This window comes from Mercurialis annua, linkage group LG5, assembly GCF_937616625.2.
Source record: "Mercurialis annua linkage group LG5, ddMerAnnu1.2, whole genome shotgun sequence".
Lineage (NCBI taxonomy): Eukaryota > Viridiplantae > Streptophyta > Magnoliopsida > Malpighiales > Euphorbiaceae > Mercurialis > Mercurialis annua.
In genome coordinates, this window is record NC_065574.1 from 1,498,964 (window position 1) to 1,511,525 (window position 12,562).

The 12,562-nt window shown below is 31.6% G+C and overlaps 3 protein-coding genes across 5 annotated transcripts; all 3 read left to right on the top strand.

Moving 5' to 3' along the window:
* Positions 1–1,110: 1,110 nt before the first annotated feature.
* LOC126681157 (uncharacterized) lies at positions 1,111–7,379 on the top strand. Of its 3 annotated transcripts, none has more exons than XM_050376581.2 (6): positions 1,111–1,237; positions 1,685–1,747; positions 2,211–2,658; positions 4,954–5,003; positions 5,115–6,083; positions 7,118–7,379. In XM_050376581.2, the coding sequence occupies exons 3-5, from the start codon at positions 2,343–2,345 to the stop codon at positions 6,060–6,062; spliced, it is 1,314 nt and encodes a 437-aa protein (XP_050232538.1). In that variant the 5' UTR covers positions 1,111–1,237; positions 1,685–1,747; positions 2,211–2,342; the 3' UTR covers positions 6,063–6,083; positions 7,118–7,379. The 3 variants fall into 3 exon arrangements, with proteins under 3 accessions (XP_050232538.1, XP_050232541.1, XP_050232539.1); XM_050376584.2 differs by having other exon boundaries at positions 1,112–1,237; positions 4,957–5,003; XM_050376582.2 differs by lacking the exon at positions 1,685–1,747 and having other exon boundaries at positions 1,114–1,237.
* A 1,768-nt stretch (positions 7,380–9,147) lies between these two features.
* Positions 9,148–10,382, top strand: LOC126680660 (late embryogenesis abundant protein-like). Its single transcript, XM_050375817.1, has 2 exons — positions 9,148–9,504; positions 10,077–10,382. Exons 1-2 carry the CDS (start codon positions 9,148–9,150, stop codon positions 10,293–10,295), a joined length of 576 nt encoding a protein of 191 aa, XP_050231774.1. The 3' UTR covers positions 10,296–10,382.
* A 978-nt stretch (positions 10,383–11,360) lies between these two features.
* LOC126683361 (embryogenic cell protein 40-like) lies at positions 11,361–12,394 on the top strand. Its single transcript, XM_050379229.2, has 2 exons — positions 11,361–11,748; positions 12,197–12,394. The coding sequence occupies exons 1-2, from the start codon at positions 11,458–11,460 to the stop codon at positions 12,386–12,388; spliced, it is 483 nt and encodes a 160-aa protein (XP_050235186.1). The 5' UTR covers positions 11,361–11,457; the 3' UTR covers positions 12,389–12,394.
* Positions 12,395–12,562: the final 168 nt, after the last annotated feature.

The following is a 12,562-nucleotide window of genomic DNA, read 5'->3' on the forward strand; positions in this document are numbered from 1 at the left end:
AAGAGTGTTAAGTAATTGAAATGTTAGGGTGTGATTTATGATTTATTGGCTATAATTTTATTTTTTTAATAAAAACTTTCGAATATTAAGTATGATATATTGATATTAATCTCTTTCGACAATTATCACCACAACAAAATAGATGCTTTCTTGTAAAGCATGCTATGCGTACTGCGCACTCTGCTTATCCTGGAAGGCAATGTATCTAGGGACAGGTTAAGTGCCTCTTTATTTTACCTTTATTCTATTTTTATTATTATTTTATCGTGTAATTAATTATTAATATTAGAAGATAATTTTTTTCTCAAAATAAACGTTAGTATTTTATTTGCTTATCACCATCAAATAAATAATTATTATTTTTATTCAATGATTAAACAAATACACTTAAAATAAATATTATAAATTTTTTCATATACCAGTACAACCTAAACCTAATTTTTTATATAGATTATTTTCTATCACATTATATGTGAAAAGTAGTAATAAAATTATAATATTTTACGAGTGATGATGATATCAGAGTAATATTTTATAACGAGAGAACAAAATATTTCATTTTGACAAGTACTCTTCTTTATTGATAATATAAAAATGGATTAAAATTAAAAAAAATAATTTTATCAAAATTAAAAAAATTGGCTCCGATCTTATCAATTATTACTCTGAAAATAGCGTCACTCAACTTTATTATAGCTCAAATGTTATAAGCGCTGAGCAGTAAACTGGTAGGTCGTGGATTCGACTGCTCCTACAAGCACCCCCCCCCCCCCCAAGATTACCAAAAAAACAAAATTAAAGTTACCAAAGTTCATTATTAACATTAATTTAGTAATATTTTAATTCATTTTATCCACAAAGAATGGACCAAAACAAAGTAAAATTACTACATCATTAAATACTACTATCTTTTTTATAAAAAGCATTTTGTAACCTTTACTTTTATTTTAAATTTTACCGCGAATATTATAGGAGGGAAATTAAAGTAATAAAAAAAAAGACGCACTAAAACGTGCGTTACCTAACTCCGTCAAAAACTGAACCGAATAAAATAATAAAAACCAACGACGTTAAATTCAAACCGTTAAAAACGACTCTCTTCTTTTTCTTTGCAACGAACAACGAACAAGCAGCAGCCTTACATTTCACACACTAAATTTTTTAATCCCTAAACTTTCTCTCTCTACAAAAAATTTACACTCTCCTCAAAACGCTGTCGTTTGTGAATCCGATCGAGGTATTACGTCGGATTTTAATCAATTTTTCCGTTTAGTGAATAATTTAGATTTGTTCTGACTGAGAAGCAGGTTTTCCGGCGATAAATTCGGATCTCTTTTGCCACGTGTCTGTTTGTGTTTGCTATTTTAGGGTTTTTTTGTCGCTGTCCTCATTAGTAGCAGATTATAACTACTGAAAATTAGTAAATAATTATAGTTTATTATTTATTGAGTTTTTTGTAGTATTTATTTACCGATTTTTTTGGTTTGATTTGGTGGTGGTTGGTGAGAATTAGCAGAGTGTTGCAGCTTGAGAATTTCTTTAAAAGTTAATTTTTAATTCAACTTTTTGTAGAATTAGGTTTTATGAACTCTATTTTGATTTATTTTGCCCATATTTTGGTTCATTATTGACCGTTGATTGAAGTGGAAATTTTGACTTTGAATATTTGTTCTCTTGTTATCAGTATTCTACTTTGCAGAAGAAAAAAAAAGGCTTCACTATCTCACCGAAATATTGTTAAAATCTGGTGAGAAAATAATCTTGTCATGTGTTTTATTGGGTTTGAATTTTTGTTTATGGAAGCGTTTGTAGCTCTAAGTATTGTTTTGAGAGGTATGAAGTTATTAAGAATTAGCTTTAGTACTTTTAAGATTTAGAATTGATGTAGGATTTGAGGAATTGGGTATTAATAATCATTTGTAGTGTATGCAAAGCTTCTTGTTGAGCTTTTTATCTTGTGTTTTTCTTACATGATTGAATTTTATGTGATTTTAAGGTAGGTAGCATGGACAGTTCATTCGATCAACCTTTCCCATTTTTGGAACGTGTTGGACACTTGGCGTTTCGGATACGAAACTTCATTTTTAACATAAGGAACCTTAAAATAACACAGTTTCGCCGTGTCTGTGTCCATGCTACCTAGATTTTAAGTGTTTATATTACAAATTAAGGAATACGTGATGATTCTTTTTCTCTTATTTTTTTTGCAGAGGGACAATAACCCTTGGTGTTTCCTTATTTACTCTCGGTGGAGTGATGGTGATAGACTGTTGTACTTGAACTTCAGAGCATGTGAGTGAAAATTTTGGATTTTTGTCAAAACTCTGAGACTCTGGTTTAGCATGGGGAATGCTTGTTGTGTTGCTGCTAGGGATAAAAATATAGTAAGTGGACCAAGTACTGAGATTTTGCATAGGAATATTCGCTGTTCGCCGACATGGAGTTTTAGGTGGGATAATAGAGGGCGAGTAGCAGGGGAGGATACTTCAGTAACTTGGCTTTCAGATGCAAATAGTAGGAATGATGGACCAAGTATTAAATATGAATCAGCCTGTACATCTGAGGATGGATTCTCCATGGACAGTTTGCAGAGATGTACATGGCAGAAGTCCCCAACAATGTCTGAAGGTACTGCACATACAACGACTCCTGCTTCAGGTAAATTGCTGGTGCATGGTGCTTTTAGCTAATAAGTGTCACTTAATGTCAAAATTAATTCTGGAATTCGATCAATATATCATTCCTAAGAGTTACATAGTCTCATGCACTTAGCTTCACTTGATGTATATGATGTATGCATGTAAAAGCTCGTGTAGTGATGAAATATACTTCAGCAACAATATAGGTGAGTTGTTAGAAATGCTTATAGTACTTTTGTATTTGTTAAAAAGAGACTGGCGACTAAGGGTTATTAAATGAAAATGAAATATTATTAGAGAAAATGTGAAGCTAAATCTAGTGGAAGCCGTCTCCGGTGCATATCCTTATCCTGGAAATTTATGCAAAGAATGATAACAAATAGGCTCTTACTTATTTGTGACCATCTTAATTAAGTTTTGTAAAGGAATGTGACCTAATGAATTCGAGGTTTGGAAGAGAAGTTTGGAGGCCGGTCTACTGTTGGTGGCCGGTCTACTGTTAATATTGTTCAAAGTCAAACTTGAATTGTAATGGCTTAACTCTTGAGTATTAGCCTATTACAATTAAGTACTCCATTTATTTGAAAAAAAAAACCACTTATATCAATGTAAGATGACTGCAGGTTATTCTGTAAGTGAATGTGTCATTGTCCCTTAGTTTCTAACCTTACGCTTATGATGGATAACCTATAAGCTCACATGTTAGAATTTCTCTTTTAAGGACGCCTGCTTCTATTTAGTTTTTCTGCATGAGATGTTATTGTGGGTCTAGTGGCACTTTGTGTTGCTTATGTTAAGCTTGTCGGTTCAGAATCAGGATTCAGGATCCTTTTTGCATGCTAATCTATTACCGTCAGGATAAAATTAAGATGAAGATGGTAGAGAAGTCCCTAATGCAGGAATGATATCCAAAAATAAAACTCTTATCAATTTGCTTACAATGAATAATTTTAGTCTAGTTTCTGTCAGAATGATAAGTTTAAGGTCTGTGCTGAGCGAATACATTTCTTAACTTTCACTTCTCATGGCCCAGAAAGTAAAATTTCTGGAAATTGTCAAAATAATAAATAGTTATCTTAGCTACAAGCAAAAACATAGTCACACTGTGGTAAAGGCTGAGATTTCTGCTGGTGTGTATATTTTTGTCACTTGATGGTTGGCTGTGCAATAGTCATTGTGGAAAATTCAATGGTTGAAGTTTTTCAGGTTCATAATTGTATATGTTTTCCTTTGCTATATGAGTTTCTAGCAAACATAGTTGCCTGGTAAATTTAATTAGCAAGGGGTTTGGATGTTTAAGATTTGTGAAAAATTGATTAAGCACCTTTTATTTGCTTTTGGGATGTTTTTTTTGGGCATTTTGTTAATTGAATTGATACCTGGGAGGTTCAATATAATATACAAGGATGCTAATGTTAAGAGTGCAAAAGTGACAAAGTATGATGCTAATAAAAGTTCTCCGGCAGCATATTGTTAAGTTTCTTTAATAGATATGTGTATTATAAAATTATTTTATTAATACATATAGAGCTTTATAATTTTACATTTATTTGCAACGTTTTAGCTAATACTTTCAAAATTTTCTAATGATAATAAATCAATAATACTAAAAAGTATGTTTAGGTATATTAAGAGTTTTACGTGAATATCTCATCATCAAATCCGCTATTGTAGTTTTATGTATAATTGAAGTCTACGGGAAAAACTCTTAGCTCAAACTGAGTGTCTAGCAAAATGGCCGAATTTAAACATGCAATTGGTTTGTATGCGTTGCTATGCGAACTTCTAACTACATACGAGTGAAACAAAGCATGTTACAGCTCAATTCTGCTTAGATGCAGCTCTAGTTGCTGTATGAGAAGTAACTTTTCAAGTTGCAGAACTAGATGATTCGAAGATTGGAGTTGCAATATTCTGGTTCAAGTGCTGTGGCTACTTTTCATGTTCTTTTTCCAGAATTTTAATTTTTCATATTGATGCTTTTATGCTGTCATCATTTTGGACTTCCAATATTATCTCATTCTCATGTTCAATTTGGAAATTTTACATTTTGTAATTGTAGATATATGCACCTTCTTTAAATCAACTGCATACAATTTCCCCCTAATTGCTTTCTGTTAGATTCTTGGTATTTTTGTATTTTGCTCAACTAGTTATTTCTTTGAATGTAGCAATTTTGGTCTAGTTGCTTGGCGTGCTGCATGGTTGAATGATAATTAACAAACTGGCTGTTGTTGTTTCTTTTTTACCGGTATATTTTCCTTTTAACCTTTTCTTATTTCACTCCCCATCTGATGTTTTACTTTACATGTAGCAGATCAATCTGTTTCAAGGACTATCTCCATGGACACAAGCTTAGAACAGGTAGAGATTCTTCTCAAGAAAAGGGCTTCCTTGTTCTGTTTTTAGATTATTGGATTTGACGCATGTCTTACCTGACTTTGACATACTTTTTTCTGTCTGTTTACTTTCCAGTTGAACAAATTAACAGAATCCCCAGCAGTTTCAGATCTATCTGCAACTAAATTCTCTTTCATTTTGCCTTCAACTTCATCTGGAACTTCTCCAGTTTCCTCTCAAAGTTACATGCGTCCTGCCAGCCCAACCGCTTCAAGTGGCCCTCACAATTCTTCGGAGAAGATAAAAGGGCAGGTGTCTGATACCCATATTTCAGAATTGAAATCATCAGACAGCTTTGCAGTTCCAGAAGGGAGGTCCTCAATCCCTTCATGGAGTAACGAATCAACTCGAGGATCCCATGGCGGATCTTCAGATGGTTGGTCTATGCATGCATTTTCTGAGCTCATGGCTACTTCTCATAGAGAAAAATTGAGTTTTGATAACGATTCCTTGGGATTTAATCACGAGAAAGCCAGATTTAGTGGTCGACTATCAGCTTCTCCCTCTGTTGATCTTCAAACATGTGGGGTTTGCACCAAGCTATTGACTGAGAAATCTTTATGGAGCAGTCAGAAGCTTGTTTTAAACAATGAGCTCCCTGTTGCTGCTGTTCTAATTTGCGGGCATGTTTATCATGCTGAATGTTTGGAGACTCTGACACCTGAAACACACAAGTATGATCCATCTTGCCCTGTTTGTACAATGGGGGAGAAGCAGACACGTAAGCTTTGTCAAAAAGCTTTTAAAGCAGAATTGGATTCCAAGGCAAAGAGCAAGAGATCGAGGAATCGGATTGTCAGTAGTGATTTCGACGGTGATTCTATCATATTTGATCGTGTAAAAGGTAGCCGGCATGAAGGGAAAGATTCGAAGATGACGTCCAGTTCCAGCATGAAGAGCTCCTCAACGAAGCCTTTCTTGAAGAGACATTTCTCATTTGGATCAAAGAGTAGTAAACCCTTAACGGAGAACCACTCCGTCAAAAAGAAGGGATTCTTCTGGACAAGGTCCTTAAAAGTGTGAGGTCTTTCCAGCCATTTAAAGGTAAGCACATCTCATTAATAGACTGCTTTTATCATCAAAATTCACTGCACTGTTTTGCACTAGTGTATTAAGGGATGATTGTAGTTTTTGCGCCTAGGGTTGAGCAACCAGTCGGGTAATCTCTCTATTTTGGCTAAAGTTTTTGATTAATTCAGTTCGGTCAATAAAAAAATGTAGTTCGGTTATAATAGTTTCAAAAATTTAGTTAACCAAATATTTTATTGTTTTATTTATTTTTTATTATTATAAAAAATGATAGATGCGTATTATTGAACTATATAATCAGATTAACCGTTCGGTTTTTTATCTTTAAAATTTGGATGAATTTTTAAAGATATAAAGTAATTTGATTAGGGTTGAAAAAAAATTGCGGTTATTGAACTATATCGCTTTTACATAAGGGTTACTATAGTTTCATTTGTTATAGCAATTTAGACAATAAAATTCTAATGTTGCAACATAAAATTTTGGGATTAGGATTCTCTCATGTTCATTTGAACATGATGGTTCCTGTTCACTAATATACACCATTTATTACAAAATGGATGGTGTAAATTAATTTAATTAAATTTGGACTTTTTTGATCTACACCGTCCATTTTGTAATGAATGGTGTAGATTTAATAAACGTGACCCATTATGTTCAAATGAACATGAGGGAATTCCCATCCAAATTTGTGATTATCTGACATGTTCGTTGCTACATAAACAATTATTTTGCCTAATGATATAATAATGAAAGTTGAGTGACCAAAATATAACAAAGAAAACAGCGGTAACCATTATGTAGAAAGCCTATAGTTCAATAATCATAAAAAAAACTTTAATCTAATTTTGTTAATTTAATTTTGATTAAATCAATCAATTCTTAACCGAATTAACTCATTTGCTCACCCATATTTGCGCCATTATTATGCCTCCCAAAGCCAAGTCCTCTAAGTATACTATTGTGCTGATTAAAAAATATTTTAAGATAATTTAGCCATTCGGTTAATTGTTAAATTATCGGAACCTGATCAAGCTTTGTGCATACAGATTGCTGTGTTGAACATGTCTGCATTAGGAAAGGGATTGTGAGGACCAACACAGGGTTTTGTCCTCCAGGTTTGGTTTACGAAAATTTGTGAAATTATGTCAACGGAAATAGCTTGTGGAGTTACAGTGTAAAGACAGCAAAGAAATTGATAGAAAGAAAATTGTTATATTTGATAATAGAAAGTAAAATTAAATGCATCATATTGAACAGATGATCTTATTCTTATGTTGTACATATTATTTTGTTTCGTTTTCTTGCTTAGACGATTCTTGAATTTCCAAATGATTACTGTATTGCTAAAAATAGGCGCATGGCGGATCGTATTCATGTGATGACTTGTTTATTTTGTGTAGGGATGTTCGAATACGTATGAACTTTGGACGAGACAGTACTTTTAGTACAATATTAACGATCCGATTCTTTTTTAAAATATTAATCAATTAAAGTACACTTAAAACTCACATAAGCTAAATTTGTGCACCCCTAATTTTGTGAATGTATGGGTGGAATTATGCACAAGATTAAATTGGCTTTAGTTCGGATTGTTGTGGGAAGTTTTTAAAAGTAGAGTTTGCAGTGAAGCGAGGATCAGAAAAAGGTTAATTTTTATTTTGATCGTTGAAAAAGGTTAAATTTGAATTGCTGAAAAATTAGAGATAGATTAAATGGTTCGCATTCATTTAAGATCAATTTTTTTTTTATATAATTTTGCCATTGTTAATGCGTTATATGTAATTTATTTATTTAGATGGATCGAATATTATTAATATAAATATGATATTAATTTATTTATTTTAATAAATAAATATTAACAATTATATCATAATATAAATATAATCTAAATAACTGTGATTATTTAGAACTCTTTCCGTTTCATTTTATTTGTTACTTTTTATATTTTAATATCACAAAAAAGGAAAAGAATATCGTTTTCGTATTACTAATGCACTTGTTATTTCTTATCTTTGATAATTTTAATGAGTTTAATAAATAGATTAGTGAGTAAAATCAATGATATAGCTCCAAGATTAAATGAGAAATATAAAAAATAAATATCGTATGATATTTAAAGTACTTTTAAGGAGCGGCAATAAAAATAACAACTAAAATGGATAAAAGTATCTTTTGATGCGTTTTTTCTAACATTTTTTTTTTTAAAGAATTTCAATTATGAAATGACATCCGTTAGTTTTTACATTCAAATTTATATTATTCGAGCTGGATAATTTTTTTACGGAAGGTAAAATTTTAATTTCAAATTTTAATGCATGAATAAGATTTAAATCCCCTATCCCGTATTTAAATTTAAAAATCGTCTTAATCTCATAAATTCTTGATGCGATGGTAAAAGAAATCCAAATTTTTATAACTTGTTGCAATTTAATTTAATTTTTTAATTTTTATAATAATAGTCAAACTGTATTTTTTCTGTTTCAATAACTGTTAAACTGAAGATAATAAATTTGACCATTAATTTGGATAATTATTACAATAAAATGTACAATTTAACTATTTTTATAAAAATTAAAAAATTAAATTAAATTATAGTAATAAATAGTAAAAATTTAATGACCATTAAATCTAAATTCTTTATGGGCTTTTTACATTTATGGGAGGGCTCCATTTCCTGCCAACAATGCAAAAGAAAGAGGCAAAACAGTACCATTCAAACTTTTCTTTTTCTTCTTGTTTTTTGGATCTTTGGATCACTACTATCTAATGACCTAATCCAAAAACTTTTTACACAACAACTGATCATCATCATCATACGGATCATCACAACCCTAAACCCTAGCCATATCATCCAGCTGAGTCACACATACCCAGAGACGTGTCAACAGCCCTTTTCATCTTCAAAAACACGTGTACAGTCCTAGTTCCATGCATGTCTGCATGAAACAATTTTACGTCTGTCACTCACCGCCAAGCCAAGCATTTCTTTTAAGACATAAACCTCTGCGACCATAGTTTGCTCAAAACTGCTGTTTAATATTATTATTGTATCACTGCTCGAGACACATACATATACATGGCTGCTGATTTAAGAGATGAGCAGGGCAATCCGGTTCAACTGACAGATGAACAAGGCCACCCCGTTAGCCTAACTGATGAACGTGGCCGCCCGGTTCACATAACTGGTTTAGCCACCTCGAAACCTCTGTCCCAGCTCGGTCATGTTGAAGAAGAAGAGCCAGGTCAGGTGCCACCTACTGGGCAATTGGCTAGTAGTGGTGAGAAAGATGAGGATATATCCAAGACTACAGGTCATGATGATCGGACCAGAGCCGCCGGGGCCGATGAAGATAAGCCTATATTAGAAGAGAAGCCGGAAATTCATGAGGCTTCTAAGGAGGTTCAGAGGTCTACTAGTTCAAGCTCCAGCTCGGTGAGATATTTGTTTATCTTATGAGTCATTCAGGGATTATTCATGAATAATTAAAATTGAATATTAATTTTTTTTTTAAAAATACGTTTCCTAAAATTATCCAAAAGTTTATTTATAAATAAAATTACATGTAAAAAAATTGATTAGATATTGGTAAGTTATATTATCACTATTAATAATAATACAAATAAAAAATCTTTATTATACCTAAATATATAATTTTATATTTTAGGTTATTATTGCATAGATTTAAATTTTAATTATATATAATTTTTTATCTCATTACCGCTCATAAATATTGTGTAAAACATTTTATATACATATATTTTATTTAGGTAAAATTTTGTAATTAAATTTGTAATTTTAATATTTATAAATATGCGCTTATATTGTTATTATTTATACGTTTTTACGACGTTGGAGTCTTAGAATTAAAAAATAATTTGTGCAATAAACTAATAGTAAACGTTTGGTAATTATTAGAATGAAAAAATATTTACTCAACTAATTAGATGATGCTTTCATATATGTTTATTAACTAGTTTTATATTGGTTTAATTTTGTTAAATTAGACATCTGAGGACGATGAGCAAGGAGGAAGAAGGAAGAAGAAGGGATTGAAAGAGAAGATAAAAGAGAAATTTACAGGAGGAAAGCACAAGGACGAGCACGGCCACACCGCCACTACAACCACCACCACCACCACTGGGACCACCACCGGAGAACACCATGAGAAGAAGAGTATGATGGAGAAGATCAAGGAGAAATTGCCTGGCCATCATAACCACTAAGAAATTAATTATGTGACTATTGGTGGGTTTGTTTTGTTGATTAGTTGTAATGTGTGAATTTAATGTTTGAATTATCAGTTTGGTGCATGTGTTTGCCTTTTTAATTACTGCTGTAAAAATCCTGTGTTTAGTTGTAAAATAATTATATTAATGTATCTTAAATTTAATCAATTTGAATCCTGCCTGGAAATTTGAATATCTGATCATTAATCATTGATGTTAGTTTTGTAGTATACTTAAAGAATTTGATTGTTCTTTCGATAATAACCTTCTTTCATTACTAGAAAGAATGATGGCTGATTCTTCTCTGGAAACAGGAGCAAATTCTTATATGATCCGAATACATTGTAACATTGAATAGTTATTAGATAAAACATAATATAATTGTAATTTACTATAATTTTGGATCAAATAACTCGGTTGAAATTTTAAACTCTAAAATCTGATAAAATAATTTCTTCCATCAACATATTTTATATATCATGCACCAATTTTATATAAATAAAAGATGTTTATATAATTTTAAATCATAAAGTTCGAAAATCAAGTTGGACTATCGATTATATAATATCCCATGCCGTCCTAATGGAATTGTCTTTTTTTTTTTTATATATATTATTGGTTCTAAAGTACTTATTTATTTTGAATAAATAATAAAAATTTATTATTTTTTATTTAAAATCACTAATAGTATTTATTAATATCTACAAGTAGGAATTAATAGTTGGATATAACAACAAGTTTAAATAAAAAATTATAAAAAAATATAACACTAGCTATGTTTTTTAAATAATGTAAAAGTAATAAAGTAATTGAGACGGATGAAGTAACTACTCTTCTATGGAGATTTTTATAATATTAAAATATTTAATTATATTGTTTATTTTTTATAACTAAAATATATTGTAACATTATTAACGTTTTATTAGTTTGTCAAGGTGGAAAAATACTGCGGTGAATGATTTCTTACAAGTTCATGACCTCTTTCATCTTACCAACACGTGTATAGTTCTAGTTACGTGCATGTCTGCATGAACTCCCATTTTTCTGTCTGTCACTCACCGCCAAACTAAGCAAATCTATTTAAAATATAGTTGCTCAATATTCTCTGTTCATATTAATTTGTGTTACCTGATCCGAATACTGCAACTGCGGAAGCTACATGGCTGATTTAAGAGATGTCCGTGGAAATCCGGTTCAACTAACAGATGAACATGGAAACCCGATTCATGAAGTAATTGATGAAAATGGTAACCCGATTTACATCACTGGTTTAACCACCTTCAAACCTCTTACCCGGCTCGGTGATGTTGAAGCAGAAGAGCCAGGGCAGGTGGCATCTATTGGTAATTTGGCTGATACTACAGACGACGACGATCGGACCACCAGAGCTGCCGGTGCCGACGATGGTTCTAAGGAGGTTCAGAGGTCTACTAGTTCAAGCTCTAGCTCGGTGAGACTTATTTTTATGAGTTTGTATCTCGTACAAATAGTTGCGCAATGTCATATTTACATCTAGCTAATAAGTATATGCGGAGCTAGTGTGAGCCTAATCTAGATGGTTAAGGCGTCTCCAAGTAGATCAAGAGATCATGACTTCGATTCCTATCTCTGTAACTAACAACTAACAAACTGAGACTCTAAGAGTCGTATTCTATCTTTGACAGAAAAAAATAAATATATGTAAAAATAAATATATAAGGAAGAATTTTTTTAGTTATTATTTATTTTTCTAATCATTAAAAGTTTAATATGCCTAACGCATTGCACGAATTATATGGCGCGTTTTATAAGTTTTCTATTTTATACTAGTATTGGGAAGATATTAGAATGGAAAATATTTAGTTAATTAAGACAAAGTTTTATTTGTTTGATGTTGGTTTAATATTGTTAAATTACAGTCGTCTGAGGACGACGGGGAAGGAGGGAGAAGGAAGAAGAAAGGATTGAAAGAGAAGATAAAAGAGAAATTTACAGGAGCAAAGCACAAGGATGAGCATGGCCATGCCGGAAACACCACCGGAGAACACCATGAGAAAAAGAGTATGATGGAGAAGATCAAGGAAAAATTGCCTGGCCACCATAACCACTAAGAATTAATTAATGTGATCATATGTAGTACTCCCTCCGTCCCATTTAAAAAATCCCATATTCTATTTTGCGATGTCCCATTTAAAAAGTTCCATTGCTATTTTTAGAATATTTTTCCATTAAATACCCTATTTTACCCTTATTTTAGTCATCTTAAAAGAGTTCTATGGAAAATT

Coding starts and splice junctions, on each gene's coding strand:
- LOC126683361 (XM_050379229.2), top strand. CDS start 11,458: ATGGCTGATTTAAGAGATGTCCGTGGAAATCCGGTTCAACTAACAGAT. Junction 11,749..12,196: donor CTAGTTCAAGCTCTAGCTCG/GTGAGACTTATT, acceptor GTTAAATTACAG/TCGTCTGAGGACGACGGGGA.
- LOC126680660 (XM_050375817.1), top strand. CDS start 9,148: ATGGCTGCTGATTTAAGAGATGAGCAGGGCAATCCGGTTCAACTGACA. Junction 9,505..10,076: donor CTAGTTCAAGCTCCAGCTCG/GTGAGATATTTG, acceptor TTGTTAAATTAG/ACATCTGAGGACGATGAGCA.
- LOC126681157 (XM_050376581.2), top strand. CDS start 2,343: ATGGGGAATGCTTGTTGTGTTGCTGCTAGGGATAAAAATATAGTAAGT. Junction 2,659..4,953: donor TACAACGACTCCTGCTTCAG/GTAAATTGCTGG, acceptor CTTTACATGTAG/CAGATCAATCTGTTTCAAGG. Junction 5,004..5,114: donor TGGACACAAGCTTAGAACAG/GTAGAGATTCTT, acceptor TTTACTTTCCAG/TTGAACAAATTAACAGAATC.